The sequence below is a fragment of the Podarcis tiliguerta genome (genome assembly GCF_965153285.1).
Source record: "Podarcis tiliguerta genome assembly, chromosome: 9".
In the NCBI taxonomy this organism is placed as follows: Eukaryota; Metazoa; Chordata; class Lepidosauria; order Squamata; family Lacertidae; genus Podarcis; species Podarcis tiliguerta.
Window position 1 is genome coordinate 9,991,900 of NC_139542.1, and position 19,535 is coordinate 10,011,434.

Genomic DNA, 19,535 nt, shown 5'->3' on the forward strand with positions numbered 1-19,535 from the left:
ATTTTCCTATCACCAAAATCTGTCTATCAGTAATTAAAAGCAAGCTCAGGCCTGTGGCCATTAAACAATCTATGGCCTGTGAAAGTGTAGGGGAGAAGAATGTTACTATTATGAATATTTTACTATTAGGCTGTCTGTCAGTGCGCTTTTTACTATGTTTTTATCATTGATGTTTTGTAATGTGTCTCTGAGATCTTTTGATGGTATATAAATTGAAGAAATAAAACCACCACCACCACCAAGGCAAGGACGAAAAGGAATGTGTAAAGTAGGCAGAATTTCTTTTCCTCAATATTTCAGCGAGCTGGGAGACTGCTGGTACATTACAGCAGTGGGAGCAGAATTATTTAGTGAGAAAGGTTGCAAAATGTTTAAGCAAAAGTTCACTTACAAGATGTGCCAAAGGAGATACCTGTTTGGAAAGAAGAAGGAAAACCCCAGTTAAGATAATGTGGTTTTAGATCATGATTACATGACAATAAAAGGTGCCACTTGACTTTTATTTACACCTGGGGGTTTTGATTGTTTGCACTGACTGGCGTGCCAAAAGAGGCCCAACTTCTGCACATGGCATCCTTGGGCACCTGCGAATGGGGCTGCAACACCCAGGCTAGTAGCCTGAGACCCACCATTTTTAACATGCCATGAGTGCTCCTGAATGACTTGAATGTCAGGGGCATTGTGGGCAATTTAAAACGCTCACTTTGCTGACACCATATGCTACGCTGCTGCTTGGTGAAAACCACAGGGGAGCACTGTACTGATGGCTCCCTCAGGCCTGTAGCTGGCTCTGATACCAAAAAGCTAAATTTGGGCCGAGTCCTCCGTATGCCCCTACATTTTCTGTTCTTTCCCTTTTCCTTGTGATGTCATCAACAAGCCTCTAGCCAATGTCGTCTCCCTTTAAAAATATATAGCACAGTGGTACCTCGGGTTACATACGCTTCAGGTTATAGACTCTGCTAACCCAGAAATAGTGCTTCAGGTTAAGAACTTTGCTTCAGGATAAGAACAGAAATCGTGCTCCGGCGGCACGGCGGCAGCAGGAGGCCCCATTAGCTAAAGTGGTGCTTCAGGTTAAGAACAGTTTCAGGTTAAGAACGGACCTCCGGATCGAATTAAGTACTTAACCTGAGGTACCACTGTACTTGGCTGTTGAAGCACATTGCCATTCTGCTAGGGGATCCAATAGGCAAAACGAGGCAATTGCCTCAGGCTATGTGTGGGCCTCACAGCCCTTATTTGCTTTGTCACTCAACTGCTGCCGCCACTGCCACCTATCCAGATCTTGCGAGGCTCTCTGGTATAGTCCTTACCCAGAGCAAGACTTTCTGGGTAAGGGGACCTGGGAGAGTAGCTGCACTGCAACAGCTGTTCTGTGGCGGCGGCGGCGGCTAGAAATTCTTAAAAAAAAATATTTGTTAAATGTCAAGCTTTCACTTTAACCGATGTTTAAGAGAGAATTCCAGGCCAAAGTGATGGCAGAGGCATTTTGCCCAGACACCTCACTCTAAGGACCCCCTTCCACACAGCGAGGCAGAGAGCCTGCTAGCACTGCCGCAATATTAGCAGCAATGAAACACTTGAAAATTAAGGGGGAAGGGGGATGGGATGATGCAATATCTTGCAGCTGCCCTGCTCATGGTAGCAATCATAGAATCGTAGAATTGGAAGGGGCTACAAGGGTCATCTAGTCCAACCCCCTTTAATCCAGGAATCTTTCACCCAAGGTGGGTCTCGAACCCACGACCCTGGGATAAAGAATTTCATGCTCTAGAATAGAATAGAATTTATTATTTATACCCCACTCATCTGGCTGGGTTTCCCCAGCCACTCTGGGCGGCTTCCAACAGACTATTAAAATACAGTGGTCTGTTAAATATTAAAAGCTTCCCTAAAGAGGGCTGCCTTCAGATGTCTTCTAAAAGTCAGATAGTTGTTTATTTCCTTGACATCTGGTGGGAGGGCATTCCACAGGGCGGGTGCCACTACCGAGAAGGCTCTCTGCCTGGTTCCCTGTAACTTGGCTTCTCGCAGGGAGGGAACCGCCAGAAGGCCCTCGGCGCTGGACCTCAGTGTCCAGGCAGAATGATGGGGGTGGAGACGCTCCTTCAGGTATACTGGACTGAGGCCGTTTAGGGCTTTAAAGGTCAGTACCAACACTTTGAATTGTTCTCGGAAATGTACTGGGAGCCAATGTAGGTCTTTCAAGCTATCCAGTTGGCTCTGTCCTACATCTAATATGGGTTGGGAAGACCATATGAAGAAGCCCCAACGACCCCTTGTTCCAGTGGTTTTATGGCTAGCTTGGCACTTACTTCTACAGGCAGAAGATGATGTAGCTTCCGGGGAGCTGCTCTTCTTCAGACTTGACCGACGTTCTGAACAGGTTGCAGGAGTTACCTTCAGGTCATCCAGATGAGCCGTTAACAGCGAGTGCACGGGAGACCTGTCTTTGTACCTCTCCTCTGGGGACAGTTTATTCGAAGAAGCAAAACGAGGAGTGGAACTGAAGATTCCTTTAGACACTGGATGTGGCAAAGACAGCAGTGCAATGATAAAGGGTAGTTTAAAAAAATTAAACAAACCTTATAGAAAGAGCACGTTAGGCAAGGCCTGGAAAACAGAACTCGAGTCCATATTCCAAGCCGATACTGTGCCCTCCCTGAATATTAGTTCTTTAATTGTTTAATGGACACTCACCACTGGACGTGAAGGGAAGGGTAGCATCTGAATCTTCGAGGTCTGTAGCATGTAACGTTAAAGGTTCCCTGTGCGCAAAGAGAAGAACACAAGAGTAGCCCAGCTGGATCAGGTCCATGGCCCATTTAGTCCAGGAGTCTGTTTTCACAGTGGCCAACCAGATGCCCACGCAAAGCCTGCTAGCAGGACCTGAGCGCAACAGCACTCTCCCTTCCAGTGCTGGCATTCGGAAGCACACTGCCTCTGACCATGTAGGTGGAGTATAGCTTTCTTGGACAGTAGCCTTCTAAAGCCTTATCCTTCGTTCCAAGAGGCAGAGCTGCTAGATAAGCAGAGCATTGCAAGAGCCACACAGAAGTCCAGAAAGCAGTCGTGTTGCTCCAAATAGCACAAGGGGGCAGAAGTACTTTGCACCCACACCATTTTGTACACAAAAGCATCATTAGCGGTTCTCAACCTGTGGGTCCCCAGATGTTGTTGGACTACAACTCCCATCATCCCTGAGTTCTGGCCTTGCTAACTAGGGGTGATGGGAGTTGTAGTTCAACAAAATCTGGGGACCCACAGGTTGAGAAAGGCTGATTTAGTGCTAGGGGGTTATGTTTCTGGAAGCAGTCACACTCTTACATATGCACACACAAAGAAGAATTCATCGATTCTCAATTAAACCTTAGCATTATGGCTGTGTGTATAAAATGGTTGAGATTAAAATATGTCTCTCATATACATATACATGTGAGTTTAAAAGTCTGCTTTTCAAAATATTAGTATCATTATTACTATTATTATCATAATATAAAATCACAAAATACATAACGAAAACAACCCCACCCCACATTTTAAAAGGGCATTGGGTGTCAATCAGCCAAAGGCTGTCAGGGACTGGGCAGAGGAGGAATGGTGGAGACCGCCTCCCCATCCTGACCCTTCCAGGGAGGAGGAAGAGGAAGACAGTATAGATTCACAACAGGGGTTTGCAGGAGGTCACAGCACAGAGGCAGATTAGGGGGAAAGTTGGGAAATAAAGGGAGAGAAGGACCAGGCAGAACCAGAGCAGCAGCTGGCTGACACGTTGTCACTAGAAAGCATTCCAGACCCACCATCTCCCAGAACCTGGTGAGCCTTGAAAGTAGGAGAGCAAGGAGCTCAAAGACAGAGGGCACGTAGCAGCACCCGTAGAAGTGACGAATGAGGGAGAGACGGGGGTGGGGGTTCACTTGGGACAATGCCATTATCCAAGAGGCTGGGTTCTATAGCCTCTCTCTGTAAAGACTGAAATAAAAAAGGATGGCAAGAAACTTTTGCTTGCCTTTATACTTCCTGGGCAACCAGCCGGGAGCCGCTGACAAAGGCCTGGTTAAAGAAGAATGTTTTTGCCTGGTGCCTAAAGGTGTATAATGAAGATACCAGGCAAACCTCCCTGGAGACAGCATTCTATTAATAGTAATAGTTTGTATGATTGCATCCTTTGAAACAACTATTCTTGTTTTGTAGTTTTGATTTATAGCATTTTTAATTGTATTAATTAACAGCTAACTTAGGATGTTAAAGAAATAGTGTGTAAGAGCATGCACACAGATGGATACAAAAAGCAAGTTTGACAGTTTTCTTGTTGAGAGCTGTCCACTTGTGTGATATAAATCTGGTAAGCCACAATTACTCTTAGAAGTTTTGTATTATCCGTGCTATGATTTTGTGAATTTTTGTATTAATCTCATCTTACATTTTTGTTCTGTGATAAGATTGGTTGTTGTTCTTTTTTTACTAGCAATTCAACTTAGCTGATCATTCCTGATATAAAAATATTTCCATGTGTCTAATTCTCAGCGGGGAGAGACAGCTGTCCGGGGCAGCCTGCTGTGCTCTGTTACCAGCAAGTCTATGGCTTTCTAAATTAAAGGGTAAAGTCTTCATATAGGGCCTGATATGTCACAGTGTGTAGAATGGAACAAATGAATGTACAGTGCAACACACCCTTATTTATTTATTGAGCTGCAGTGGAATATTTTTATGTCTAGCCACACTCAGACTTGCAACTGCTGCTGGCAACGGCAACAGCAAGCTAATATGCTGCAGGAGTTGTGTGTGATCCTCAGGGGCTGCTGTAGAATATGTTGGGTCTGGTTCAAGGCAAGCAGAGAGGCAGGAGACTTCTGGAAGACCAGCTTGAGTTTCCTAAGCTCTGATAAAGTGCCCCAATGCATAATGTTTTAACATAAAACTGCCTATCACTTGCCAGGACAATATACAGTGGTGCCTCGCAAGACGAAAAGAATCCGTTCCGCGAGTCTCTTTGTCTAGCGGTTTTTTCGTCTTGCGAAGCAACCCTATTAGCGGATTAGTGGATTAGCGGTTTAGCGGCTATTAAAGGCTTAAGGGATTAGCGGATTAGCTGCTAAAAGGCTATTAGCAGCTTAGTGCCTTAGAAAAAGGGGGTGGGGAGCGAAAAAAAATCGCAAGAATCGCAAGACATTTTCGTCTTGCGACGCAAGCCCATAGAGAAATTCGTCCTGCGAAGCGCATTGAAAAACGGAAAACCCTTTCGTCTAGCGGGTTTTCCGTCTTGCGAGGCATTCATCTTGCAGGGCACCACTATACACACACACACACACACACACACACATTTACAGAAACTAGGGATGCAGGTGGTGCTGTGGGTTAAACAATAGAGCCTAGGACCTGCCGATCAGAAGGTCGGCGGTTCGAATCCCCGCGACAGGGTGAGCTCCCATTGTTGGTCCCTGCTCCTGCCAACCTAGCAGTTCGAAAACATGTCAAAGTTCAAGTAGATAAATAGGTACCACTCCAGTGGGAAGGTAAACGGCGTTTCCGTGCGCTGCTCTGGTTCGCCAGAAGCGGCTTAGTCATGCTGGCCACATGACCCGGAAGCTGTACGCCAGCTCCCTCGGCCAATAAAGCGAGATGAGCGCCGCAACCCCAGAGTCAGCCACGACTGGACCTAATGGTCAGGGGTCCCTTTACCTTTACCTTACAGAAACTATACTAAGAGGATGCTGCCACTGTTTCAGTGGTGAGATTTTCTCTCTCTCCCTAAAACATTTCTCCTTTGTGTAAAAGGGAGGAGTGACAAATTTGTCATGTCAGAGGACCCAAACCGAAGGCATCATTTCTCACCTGCTGAAACTATCTTGCCCCATGCTGACATCGGAAGGCATGTCCCGGACTGCAGTTTCCCTGTGTTGAGAGACAAGAGTCCCATTAAAGGGAGAAGAGATGATGCTCAGGCACAAAGCAATATTTGAGCCCCTCTGGAGAAACCCTCTGGGTGAAAAAGGAGAACACTCTTTTAAAGGGGGAATAGAAATTAAAAATAAAATTAAGACTCCTCTGAGATGGCACCCGCTATGCAGAGAAGGGTAACCAAGACGATCAAGGGTCTGGAAACGAAGCCTTATGAGGAACGGTTGAAGGAGCTTGGGTATGTTTCGCCTGGAAAAGAGACTGAGAGAAGAGAGGAAAGCCATCTTCATATATCTCTGGGGCTGTCACATGGAAGATTGAGCAAGCTTGTTTTCTCCTGCTGTGGAGGGGAGGACTCTCGAACCAATGTGTGGACTTGTAATCTGGTGAACCGGGTTCGCGTCTCCGCTCCTCCACATGCAGCTGCTGGGTGACCTTGGGCCAGTCACACTTCTTTGAAGTCTCTCAGCCCCACTCACCTCACAGAGTGTTTGTTGTGGGGGAGGAAGGGAAAGGAGATTGATAGCCGCTTTGAGACTCCTTAGGGTAGTGATATCAAATCCAGATATCAAATCCAAACTCTTCTTCTTCTTCTTCTTCTTCTTCTTCTTCTTCTTCTTCTTCTTCAATGGCTTCAAGTTACAAGGAGATTCCAACTCAACACCAGGTAGAACTTTCTGACAGAAAGAGCTGTTCAACAGTGGAATGGTCTCCTTTGGGAGGTTGTGGACTCTCCTTCCTTGGAGGTTTTTAAGCAGAGGTTGGGTGGCCACCCGCTATTGATGCTTTAGCTGAGATTCTTGCATTGCCCGGGGTTGGACTAGATGATCCTTGGGGTCCCTTCCAACTCTACAATTCTATGCTTGTTTTTCTCAACCAGCGCTCTTCCTGAGCAAGTTGCTTGGGTAGCAGTGGTTCATAGGCAAAAGCATTGCTCAAAGAGGCACTGTTTCCTATCTGGTAGCTGCTCTATCCCACACTTTAAGGAGAAGTGGTTCATTCTTCCATGCTGGATGGAAGCTGCTGGAGAATCAGGGGAGTATTATATATTTTTTTGCTTGGGCAATCCTGCTCCCTAAGGGAGCTGCTCAGCAGGCTGTATTTTTCGGGCAAGTCCCACCCTGCCTCTAGGCCAGACGCTGATGTTGGCTCCTGCTTGAGTCAGCTCAAGAGACACCTGTAACTGTGGCACGAAGGCAAAAAGGCAGGCTGGAGGGAACTCCATCTGTTGGCTGTCCCCGGAACAGCTTTTTGAGTGGCCATGTAATGCTCATAGATATACAGATATCACAGAAGTGACCAGTAGGTTTTCATGAAACTAAAGAGCAACTTGCACATTAAAAGAAATACAGAACTGTGACAAATGCATCCTCGCTCTTCTACCTGGCCGCACCACAGAAAAGGAATTTCAGAGCCTCGGCTGAATTGGCTCACCTGCTGTAAGTTTCATGTGATCTCCTGCCAATGCAGTCTCTGCTTGCAAGGTCCCTGTGTGGGAGGAAAATACCGCATGAGAGGTGCTTGTTTAAATTCCTAATCTGCCCCCACCCTGGAGAGTAACAGAATGCTTTGAAACAAATAGGTAAGTATTGGGTTGCTAAGCCTTTGTCCAAAGGTGCTGCCTATCTATAATGTAGCACAGTGGGTTGGTGGGCAAACTTCAGGCCTGAAGGATCTACTTTGAGTTGTTGTTTCCACTAGAATCCTGAGATTCAGCGGCAGGGAGGGGGAAGAAATTCAGTTCAGTTTACATTTAAAGCTGAAACCATCACATACGCAGGCCTCCAAAACAATATGAGAACCGAAACACAGACATCCTTCGAAATTTGCACTTATTCGCACTTATCTGAATGTTACAGCACAATTCTCTAACCAGCGTTTATTAAAAAAACACGTATTGCTGGAAATGTGAATTAAATGAATATATTAATGAATGTAACGTAAAAAGTGCGTTATATTAGAAATCGCTTGCAAAAATGTGTGTGTTAGACAAAACAGCATACGGAAATATGTTTATTATGAAAATTCGCACTAAGCGGCTGAATAATTTCCATGAGCATTAAAAAAACACAAAAACAAAAAACTCCCAGCAAATTGCTGCAGAAATGTGGAAGAGTGAATAAAACACACAGTCCTTCCATATCAAAACCCAATCTGGGTTACCCCAAGCTTTCTTCCGTAGTATAATTTAAGGTGGGGTGAGAGTGATTTTGTTGCTGCTATTGTTAGTCAGAAATCCTTGTTGATCTACTGCAAATCACCCTGTGATCTCTCAGTAGATCCTGATCTACTTTCTGCCCTCCCTTGGTGTAATGTACTTAAAAGATTTTGTGGTGGCGATTAAGCCTCTCGGTGATTGGCTGAGCTGCCCTCCTGAACCCAGAAGGGACCCTGTGGGTGCTAGTGGTTCAAGCTGCTGAGATCATAGAGAGGGGCAAGGCTGGCTGAAGAGCCTAGGAAGAACAGGGTTTGGAGGGGGCTAGAAAAATGCAGGAGAAAGGAGAAGATCAGAGAGAGGAGCCTGAGAAGAATAAAAAGAAGAGGGGGGAGAAGAGAAGAGGGAGAAATGAGAGGTGTACATGGAGCCACATGGGTGAGGGAGTTCCATGTTCATTGGAAAGAACTAGCTCAATCTAAATTTCAAAGTTCACCTACTACATCAATCACCTTTCACTCCTGCCTGCCTGCTGCAAGGCAAAACTAGAATCCAATTTGAAGCCTTTTAGCGGATTAACACAGCATGGGTGATGTATCAGTAAATCAGAGACCACAGTACTTGTCGCACACTGTATGAGCAGAAAGTCCCTTGCCTAAGAATCATTCATTTCTGAAATGAATCATTCTTCTCCAAACCCATGGAGAATAAGATTTCACCCGTTTCTGAAGGCATGTCCATGGTGTTTTTGTACATTCTTACAATAAATTGCTAGCGCCTTCCAGAATCGAATCGGGCTCGCTGTCACTTTCTCTTCTCGGGAGAATAGTAGAGGGGATCTCATCGATGGTACACCGCAATTCTTGGAGAAGCTGCTTTAAATCTCGTAATGGGTCATCCTTGCCAGAGCAGCTGGCCCTGGATGGTATCTGAATGGAAATATGGATTTTAAATACTATGAAAACAGGCCTTCACTTTTCAGAAGCATAACTTAACACTCCCAAATATTCAATGTTATCCCACAGGAGGTAATGATGCCCACCTGGCAGTGGCGTAGCGTGGGTTGTCAGCACCCGGGGCAAGGCAAGTAATTTGTGCCCCCTAACCCGTGGATTTGGGCCCCCTAACCCTAACCCCCAGATGTTGCGCCCGGTGCGGCCGGCCCCCCCTGCACCCCCCACGCTACGCCACTGCCACCTGGTCCATATATTACGGATGTCTTCACTTTTTTTTTCTTCAAAGAGGAGGGATGTTCCCTAAACTGCACTGCAGTATTAACCAAGTTACCGTACTTTTCCGTGTATAAGACAAGGTTTTTTTCTTTAACAGTTATGTGCAAAAATTGGTGGTCATCTTATACACGGATAGTGCATAAGGTGGGATGTGGGATTGGTTGCTGCCGCGAGCCGGAGATCGCCAGTGGCTATTGGGCATGTTATTGGTGGCTGTGGCAAGGGCTGCGGATGATTGGCTGTCGCTGTGGCAATAGGGCGGGCAATTTGCGGCTTTTGGGATGTGTGCAAGTGTCAGCATTGGGCAGAAAAGTGAGCGATTTTCGGCAATCTCAACAACTTTGTGCCCCCCCCCCCAAAAGCTCAACAACTATGGGCAATCCTCCCCATTTTCTTAATTTTGAGTCCCCCAAAACAGGAGGCGTCTTATACATGGGGGGGTGTTATACATGGAAAAATACAGTAATTTATGGAAGTTAAAGGTAAAGGGACCCCTAACCATTAGGTCCAGTCATGACCGACTCAGGGGTTGCGGCACTCATCTCACTTTATTGGCTGAGGGAGCCGGTGTACAGCTTCCAGGTCATGTGGCCAGCATGACTAAGCCGCTTCTGGCGAACCAGAGCAGTGCACGGAAACGCCGTTTACCTTCCCGCCGCAGTGGTACCTATTTATCTACTTGCTCTTTGACGTGTTTTCGAACTGCTAGGTTGGCAGGAGTAGGGGCCGAGCAACGGGAGCTAACCCCGTTGCGGGGATTTGAACCGCCAGCCTTCTGATCGGCAAGTCCTAGGCTCTGTGGTTTAACCCACAGCGCCACCTGTTGCTAAACCTGGCAGGGATATTTTGTGATACTTACGATGTGGCCAGCGAAGGCTTGGGATGCTGGGGCGCTAGAAGAGTGGGAATGAGGCAAGGATGAAAGGCGTGGCCTGGCTGAAGAGGAGCTCAGCAGGTACCCTGGCCCTTGCAGCTCCTGTGGACGAAGGAGCGTCTGAGTAAGCAGAATAAAAGTTATGTTCATAGGGCTTCGGTTTCGGTAAAGAATCCAGAATGGAAGATTGCCAGAGAAACGTTAGGCCTGTGCCCACTTACAGAGAGCTCCCTAATCTACAATCTACAATAGCTGCCCAGCATTAATGATGGGTCAATTAATAGAAATATAAAATATGGGGACTAGGCTGTTCAACAAACCCAGATGCCAACTCCGGTCAGATCTTGCAGGGTGGGGTGGGGTGTCTGCAGAATGATGATCAGCACACTCTGAACTGGGATTCTGTAGTCACTTTTTCTTCAAAATAAAACGTGACCAGTTCAGGCACATTTTTAAGAAAGCATGTTCCAGTCTGTGCTTTCTCGCCGTATCTACGCTGGAAGAACTATTACAAGAGCTAATAACATCAGCCATGCCATCAAAGGCTCATACACCTGCAAAGCGATAGATGCCACACTGGTTGAGAATAAACGGGTGCAGATCCGACATAAAAACTGTTGATATTCAGAAACCGGGAGGAGATTTGCCACTGCTTACCTGAACGAAGCTTCCATTGTGAAATTGATAGACTAGACTGATTCTATTCATTTAGGGCTCAGTCAAGAGTGGATTTATGCATAAGCAACGTTGCAGAAAGGCTCGTACAAGTTTTAATTACCAGGCAAATTATGAGGCACTAGCTTTCATTAGTGGACTTAATAGCTCAGTTCGAAGAGCACAAGGTTCTGAATCTCATGGTTGTGGGTTCAAGCCCCATGTTGGGCAAAAAGATTCCTGAATTGCAGGGGTTTGCAGTAGATGACCCTTGTGGTCCCTTCCAATTCTATGACTTTATGATTCTGAGGGAAACATGGGGTGCAGTTTGGAAACCGCAAGCTGCCCCATGCCCCCAAAGTATGCTTTCGGACAAAGTGCGCATAGCTGATGTGGGCATACGTTAAGAATGTTCTGGGGTAAGAGAGAAGCTTGGCTTTCAAAAAATAAATTTAGTTGTAAAGGATATGCTCCCAGTGCACCTCTTCAATGAAGCCGAAAACTTACTTTCACATCTAAAGTGTGCTGAAGCTTGAAGCGCATTGCTTCCTGTTCCTGCCGCTGCATAATGCACTGACATTCTGCAAACTGCATAGAAGCCTGTGAGAGAAAATGGCGGAGATTAATCGCCTTCATGAGGGAACTTTGTGTAGTAAAACTTGAGGCCCTTGAAGAGTTTTTCTTGGTAAACTCACACAAGCTTTTCAAAAAGAAACAACCCTAAAAGCCACTGGATGGTATTCAGTTAAGTTTTGCTCAGAGAGCAGACCCACTGAAATTAATGGCGCCAATGCTCATGGTCATTCATTTCAATGGGGCTACTCTGAACAAAACTGAGTTAAATACCAGCCACAGTCCTGTTTGGGGGCTTGGTTGCTAGTATACTGAGTGGTACAAAAAAGAAAATAAATCCCAAGAAACTGAACATGTGATATTAAAAAAAGCTTGGGATCAAAAGATCAAACTGACATAAATACATGTGGAAGAAGAAAAAAAAGCCATCTAATAGCAACTCAAAACAAACAGTATGTCTACTAATACCAGGGACAAAATAATACAAAATCAGATAGACGTGGTACAAAAAATAAATTATTATTATTATTATTACTTTATCCAGAGCTGCCTCCATGGTAGCAAGTTTTTCTCTCAACCGTTTATCCTGTGACTTAAGAACCTCCAGCTCTCCAGCCATTTTGTTGTTTAAAGAAGCCACACAGCTCAGTTCCTGGCTTAACTTATTTCTCTCTTCTTTCAGATAATGTTTCTCCTAGATGGACAAAGTTGAAAGAATAGAACAAAATTTGAAGAAAAGGTAAACACAGCACTGCATTTTGATTTCAAAATCTGAATTTCTGATAATTTCCTGGAATTTAGTCAGATTGTGATTAAATGGACAATGACCCCACTTCTATGAGGTAACACATAGAAACTGATCTGAATTCTGTATCTGCAAACCAGCTGGTAGGTTAAATATTCTAGCTGGACATGATCATTGGCCCCAACTCAGAATGTGATATAGCAAATGTACAGAGGGAAATCATTTTTTAAAAAATCAGTATTGAAATATACAACTTAACAAATTCAAAACCTCCCTGTAAAAGTTATCATAACATTGACATACTGTTCCATTTCAAATGCCCTATCAGCTTGACTGATCTTCTGTCCTTTCTATTAGCCAAAGGAAGATGCTTCTATGTGGGTTTCATGTAAACAATCTACATATTTTGACTGAACTCTCCTAGCAAAAGCTGCTATATCACAAGTACCCTGAGGGCTCTTTTAATAAACAAAAGAACCAACCCTAAGATAATGCTCAGTGGGATTTGTGAGCTTAGTTAAGTAAATTTGATTCCCCCCGCCCCCAGTAAGAATCTTTGCTAGTGCAAAATACATACGTTCAAGGCAGATTTACACCGATAACACTCATTTTAGAATGACTTTTACATGCTAGAATTTGGTCCAGCCATTCTACTGGGACACATTTATCTAAATTATGTATCTTAGCAGTTTTGACCTTAGTTGCGTTGGTCATTGCTTCCTCCAGGAACTTAATCTTGCTCTGCAAAGCATCTATCTGTCCGCGCTTGGCTGTGATTTGCTTTTGCATCCCCATTGCAACTTTCATTGCTATAAAAGACAAGATTTCCAAAGCATTAGCGGCATTGTGTTTGACAGCAAAGTTTAAGAAACGCCTTGTGGGTAATATACTGAGCTTTTGGTGGAGCCTAAGGCTTCTTGTCCTGGGCAAAAATAACATTATTCTACTATGTCTGAAATGAGAGGAATACAGTGTGCATAATTAAAGTATATTTATGCTATAACAACTAATGATCTAACCCAGCTGTTCTCAAATGGTAGGAAGGGCGCACAAATAGCTTGAAGGTGTTTAAGATTCATAAGGCTGGCAGTAGGGAATGGCAGTGTAGAATGTAGGTCTAATTTTACTTAGCATGTAATTTAGATTCTGGGATTGATCCATGGGCCCAAAATAATAATTAAAAAACAACAATTCCATTGCTGAGCTCTTATGTAAACAGAATCATCTACACTACAAATCTACCCCGAAACCTGGGAATTGTAGTTTGGTTAGAACACTAAGAATTCTTTGTTAAGAGATTTCTACCCCACCCTTTTCAGTTTTTTCTGGAGAGGGGGGAAGATGGTTAAAATGTGGGAAACCGATTGAGGATTAAAGCTGCAGATGTAGATCTAAACCTCCTATCCCAAATATGTGGGATAAATACAAAAAGGAAAGGTGGGTGAAGAATTTTCAGCAGATTAAAACACATAAATTTTGCAGCTAATTAAAGCTTAGTAATTAGACAATTACACCTTTTTATCCCTTCTATTTGTGGTCTGTTGACTTCTCTTCACCATCATTGCAGTGAATGAATCACATTTTTGTTTGGTTTGTTTGGTAAGATAAATGGAAAAGCGGTTTACAGTACTTACATTTCAATGCAAGCAACATATACAGCAAAGCAATGTGCAGAAAAATACTTCTAATAGTTGGTAAAGGTAAAGGGACCCCTGACCATTAAGTCCAGTCGCGGACGACTCTGAGGTTGCGGCGCTCATCTCACTTTACTGGCCGAGGGAACCGGCGTACAGCTGTGGCCAGCATGACGAAGCCGCTTCTGGCGAACCAGAGCAGCGCACGGAAACGCCGTTTACCTTCCCGCTGGAGCGGTACCTATTTATCTACTTGCACTTTGACGTGCTTTTGAACTGCTAGGTTGGCAGGAACAGGGACCGAGCAACGGGAGCTCACCCCATCGCGGGGATTCGAACCGTCGACCTTCTGATCAGCAAGTCCTAGGCTCTGTGGTTTAACCCACAGTGCCACATCTTACAAAATAAAATGAAATAACACTTCCACGATTACCGTGGCCATCAGATCCCTCCATAGTCTTTACAGTGGCCCTAGTTTGCTCCAGCTCAATCTGAGCGGACTTCAGTTGCACTCTCAGCTTGCCCACAGTGGTTTCCATCTCTTCACTTTTATCTCGGTAGCTGCTCTTCATACTTTCCAGTTCATCTGCAAGGCACAAGAGTCACAACGAAGTCACAGAGTTGCGTATCTCCAAACACATGTGAATGAAATGAATGAATGAATGAAATGAACACAAAATCAACATTTGCATCTCATGGACCAGTTGGAGGAGCAGTATTTAAGGTTCTACATGGCAGCACCAAGTGTATGACAGAACTGGATCGAGGGTGGAATCAGAAATGGATCAGTTACAGAGCAAATTGTAAGTGAGGATCCAGGGCAGACAGGTACGAATCCAGAAGGGAGGATGAAGCATCTGAAGCATGTAGCACAGAACTGGGAATCCTCAGGTTTAGGGACCAAATCATAGAATTGCAAAGTTGGAAGGGACCGCGAGGGTCATCTAGTCCAACCTTCTGCGACACAGGAATATTTTGCCCAACATGGGGCTTGAACCCGCAACCCTGAGATGAAGAGTCTCATGCTCTACCAACTGAGCTATGGTCCTCAGGAACCTCTCAGGCTAGAGGACAACAAACATGTTTACACCATGTGAATACACAAAGTAGGCACTGCTGTATCGAATCAGCTACAAAAACAGAGTCCCGTTTATACTGGAAATAAAATAGCTGAATCAAATGAAGGAGATGGTGAAGCTGACATACAAAGCACTTTGTATTTATCCCTGCCTATAATTTTGAAGGAAAATGTAACCAATCCACTTTAAATTATTTGATTGCAATGGTTCAGCAGCCAGCAATTTTTAGCGGAGAACGTGGAGTGTGTAAACTGAGCCTTCCACTCTGCAGGCCTCTACAGGTCTACTTAAAATTAAGTCCCACTGAATTCAATGGAGCTTACTTCCCAAGTAGCTAGGTAAATGCCGTGCAATCCTAAATATTTCCTAAGCAGTCCTAAGAACCTTGCCCCAGAAAGGAAGATCTTTAACTGGGCTATTATTATTCAGAACTTCCTGGTTTAATTTTTAAGTACAGATCTCCACTGGGGCCATTTCAGAGCAAGAAAAGTACTCCCAAGAGGGATGTGTGGATTGGAGAAATCAATTAAAAATGATGGTATCTGCAAAACTCCATGATTTATAAAAGAAATATAGATATCTTTCCTCTCCTCTTCCTGGTCTATAAAGTAAACTGAAAATAACACAGAAGGGGAGTAGCCAGTGCAGGACCTCAAAACAGGGTATTACAGGTGTGTAGCAGGGATGGTACAAAGCTGGCTATGGAGCCACTGAATTTTAAGTTAATATATTCCCAGAGGGGAAAGATTCAGGCCTATTAACTGCATTAGCCTGGAGTTGGCACTGTCGAGAACCAGTGCCCCAAGACCTGGGACACCCTTGTCTCATTGTTTGTTCAGCAGAGCAGCGGAACTTTGATAGGCACGTGAATTCCAACAAGACACAGAATGCAGGAAAAGTCTTTAGTAGAGGTTTACTAAGGCATAAATTGTATCTTTTTCTTGCCAGATCCCTAGCAAGGCAAAATTTAGCTCATGTAGAGCAAATCCAGTTTCAGCAGAGAAAAAAAATACACCACACAAATATAAATGCAAAGATACAAGGAAAAACAGAACAGCAGTAGGAGAGAGAGAGAAAGAGAAAGTAACGGAGCACCCTGGGCAGACATCATTCCTAGCCAGCATGACCAGTGGTCAGGGATGATGGGAGTTGTAGTCCAACAACACCTGGGGACCCACAGGTTGAGAACCCCTGGATAGTCTGTCTCCTTGAAGAACTGAGATAGCACAATAGGAGAGCAACATCTGCGCTTTCTCTGCCTTCGAGAAGGCAGGTCCTCTAGCACCTGAATAAACCAAGTCACTTCACTGCAAGCCGCAAAAGACAAGACACCCCTCCTGCATTCTTCTGTGAGCAACAGCACTTCAGAGGTGAATCTGCCACTCTGGTGTGCTCTGCAGCTGGAGTCTGGATGCAACAGGGGATGCCCTGGTGGGGCTGTGCTGCTAACCTGACCTACCTCTGGCTTAGTCACTGCTACACACTGGACAGAGGAGGGATGCGGCAGCAGAGAGATCAGCATGGTGCAACTGCACCGGAAGGGCCAATCCGGCCTTCTTGCTGTTGCGTACTGTTCGGTTGTGAAGGCAACCCAAAGAAAGATGAAGCAGGTGAAGAATATCCTGTCTGGTGGTCCATACCTGCAAGCGTAGCGAGCTCAATGCGGCTGCTTTTTACTTCACTCATCAGCTCTTCTTTTTCCATGCTTACTTCTTTCAGTGCCCGGAGCCTCTCAGAGCTTGCGTTCATCAGTTTCACCTTCTCCAGCTCCATCTCGCTCAGCCTGGCCTCCAGCTCACGAACCTGGATGTCTTTCTTGTCCAGCAAAATCTAGACAAAACAAGCTAATTCTCTTTTATGCTCCTTGACTAAAGTGTTTTACGGCAGAAATAAAACTAGTGGCCTCGCAAATAGAGTCCACAAAACGTGCGAGCCCATTTGACCTTCACGGGGCTAGCCTAAATAAGGGGGGGGGGGGAGACACAACTTCTGCAAAACTTCCTTACATAGCTGGTCACCTGGAAAGCAATTCTTACTTGCCACAGGTGACTAGAAAATGGTAATTTCTAAGCTTGAGAACTGAATGGGAAAAGACACACCACTTTGACAGCAGGGTGCTGATAGCACAGTCTTTGTCTGAATGACAAGTTGCTCAAGACTGTGATGACAGATGAGAGTTAAGAGTCTTTGTATGGCCAGGGCTATACCCATGGGCCTACTGTATTACCTGACCACTGATGACCTAGTACAGTGGCACCCCGCAAGACGAATGCCTCGGAAGACGAAAAACTCGCAAGACGAAAGGGTTTTTCATTTACTGAGCTGCTTCGCAAGACGGATTTTCCTAAGGGCTTGCTTCGCTAGATGAAACGGCCCTGCCTCTCGTGTCATGGCGACGGTCACTGCACGCACGCACGCTCGCTTCCCCGCTCCTCCGGCTCCCTCCCACCTTCCGGCTGACGGTTAGTGCCTCGCGCCGCTGCCCCCCCTTGCGCGCTCCCCTCAGAGAGCCGTTGCCACCAGCAGCCAGCGTTGCAGCCAGAGTCGCGCTCCTGAGCCCCGCCGCCCTCCACAACGCGCGGGTGAGTCTGAGGTACCGGCTGCGGCAGATGTCCTGCTTCTCCCCGCCCCTCCCCGCTGTTGTTAGTGTTTAAATGCAGTGGTGTTTCGTAAGACGAAAAAACTCGCACAACGAAAAAACTCGCGGAACGAATTAATTTCGTCTTGCGAGGCACCACTGTAGTTGCAATAGCATCCTCAGGCCATCTGCAGTGATGGTGCCCAAGGGCAGCAGAGAGCCGGCCAGCAGTTCCTTCTGGAAAACTGCCACAGCGGTGCAAAGAGTAAGCTGCTTGACTCTGGCTGCCCGGGCCCCTGATTCAAGACCCCCTCAACCCTTGCAGACAATGGATTCATCCAGATACACAACTATATTTTTAGATGATTGAAATGAGCAAAATCAGCTGTGGGAAGGGCCCTTTTGACCCATACACCAAGGCAGCATTCGTCAACCTGCTGGGCCTTAAATGCTTTGACATCTGCCACAGCCACTACAGTGGTGTTGGCTGGGGCTGATGGGAGTTGAGGCCAAAACATTTGGAGGGTGCCATGTTAGTGAAGGCTGCACTAAAGACATTGAACAGTATGAAATATATGAAATATGCACTCTCTGCAAAACCAAATAAACAGAAATCTTATAAATCTCTGAAAGTCACAAAATATGCACTCTTGATGGATTCTCTTGAAAACATAGAACCAAATAAAGTCTTGTAAGTCTCTGAAAGTCTTTGTAGACTATGCAAGTCTCTGAAAGAAGCAATGGGTCAGATTCTTATCTGGTGAAAACAAGCCGTAAAGCTTTGTTTTATGACGTCCAACGCTGCCGAAGTGGTCCGCAAACAGACGTAGTGAACAGTGATTCCAGATATACCCACTGTTTCGTGGAATTCTTGTTCAGCACAGCAGAAGGATACAGAAATGCTTCATAAACCCATCTATATGGTAAATGGAATCGTATGGTTACATAACTTTATGACCACTGCTCCATAGCAATTGTTCTATGTTTTTAAGAGAATCCATCAAGAGTGCATATTTGTGACTTTCAGAGATTTATAAGATTTCTGTTTATTTGGTTTTGCAGTGTGCATATTTCATATTGTTCAGTGTTCTGTATAGATTATATAAAGAGTTTACATTGACATTACATTGTTGTACTTGGTCATCATGTTGCCTTGGATATTACTGATAATTGTTTGCAACATAGGAGGTTAATTGTTTGCACTAAAGACATGCCATACAAATTGCCTTCCTGGACCAGATCAATGTGCATTTAGTCCAACATTCTGTTTAAAGCTAGCTCTTCTGGTCTAGTTTTCTGACCGAGAATTCCCATGACCAAAAGAAAAGCTTTATCTTTTTTTAAAAAGTACCAACACTTCCCCCCCCACACAGCGAAACATGCACACCTTAAGCTCATGGAGTTCCATTTTCTTGTCGTTGACTTCTTTCGCGAGCTGGCATTTTTCCATCTCCATCGACCCCGCCGTCCGACTGTGCTGGCCCACGATCTGAGTCATGTTCTCGACTTGCTTCCGCAGGATCTCGATCACCTTCTCCTTCTCCACCACCTGCAGCCTCAGGGAGTCGCAATCCGAGCGCACGCTCCGCATGTGGTCGCTCTCGCTCTTCAGAACCTGGAGCTCCTGCAGCTTCCCGTCCACGCGCCCGCGCAGCTTCTGGATTTCCTCGTTGGTCGCCTCAATCACCCTCTCCTTCTCCTGCAGGCACGCGGTCAGCTCTGCCACGTGCTTCTCTGCTGCGTCCAAACTCACCTTCTTCTCCGTCAGCTCCTCCACGACTTTGCGGAGCATCTCTTTGGTGGACTCTTGCTGGGAGGCCATAGAGGCCATCCTCTCGATGCTTTCGTTCTTTTCCTTAATTGCAGACATCTGGTGGGGACAAATGTTCCATATGTTTTCATCGTATTAAAGGGAGGTTATTACAATTTTGACTGCCCGGGGTGGGATTGGGGAGGCACGGGGGCTGAAGTATATGTGGGGTCAAGTCAGTAGCCTCCCCCTCCCCCACAGAGCCTCAGACCAGAGGGGTGGGCTTAATGCTTTTGTCCACTTTCTCCTCCAATGAAACTTTCATGTAGTTTGGATCCATTGCTCTGTGTCTGCTTC

At 45.4% G+C, this 19,535-nt stretch overlaps 1 protein-coding gene across 10 annotated transcripts in view; it reads right to left on the bottom strand.

The window, feature by feature from the left end:
• The window catches only part of CCDC158 (coiled-coil domain containing 158), a 51,296-nt gene that overhangs the window by 1,704 nt on the left and 30,057 nt on the right, over positions 1 to 19,535 (bottom strand). For 8 of the 10 annotated variants that reach the window (XM_083398173.1, XM_083398176.1, XM_083398182.1 and 5 more), the window contains 13 exons: positions 18,816 to 19,298; positions 16,491 to 16,680; positions 14,199 to 14,357; positions 12,834 to 12,946; positions 11,928 to 12,086; positions 11,327 to 11,419; positions 10,151 to 10,267; positions 8,822 to 8,988; positions 7,339 to 7,392; positions 5,839 to 5,898; positions 2,704 to 2,771; positions 2,319 to 2,528; positions 392 to 412 (listed from right to left, as the gene is read on the bottom strand). In XM_083398173.1, coding sequence (XP_083254299.1) covers positions 392 to 412; positions 2,319 to 2,528; positions 2,704 to 2,771; positions 5,839 to 5,898; positions 7,339 to 7,392; positions 8,822 to 8,988; positions 10,151 to 10,267; positions 11,327 to 11,419; positions 11,928 to 12,086; positions 12,834 to 12,946; positions 14,199 to 14,357; positions 16,491 to 16,680; positions 18,816 to 19,298 — 1,894 coding nt within the window. The remainder of the gene's footprint in view (positions 1 to 391; positions 413 to 2,318; positions 2,529 to 2,703; positions 2,772 to 5,838; positions 5,899 to 7,338; positions 7,393 to 8,821; positions 8,989 to 10,150; positions 10,268 to 11,326; positions 11,420 to 11,927; positions 12,087 to 12,833; positions 12,947 to 14,198; positions 14,358 to 16,490; positions 16,681 to 18,815; positions 19,299 to 19,535) is intronic. The other 2 variants (XM_083398175.1, XM_083398174.1) reach the window with 1 other exon arrangement.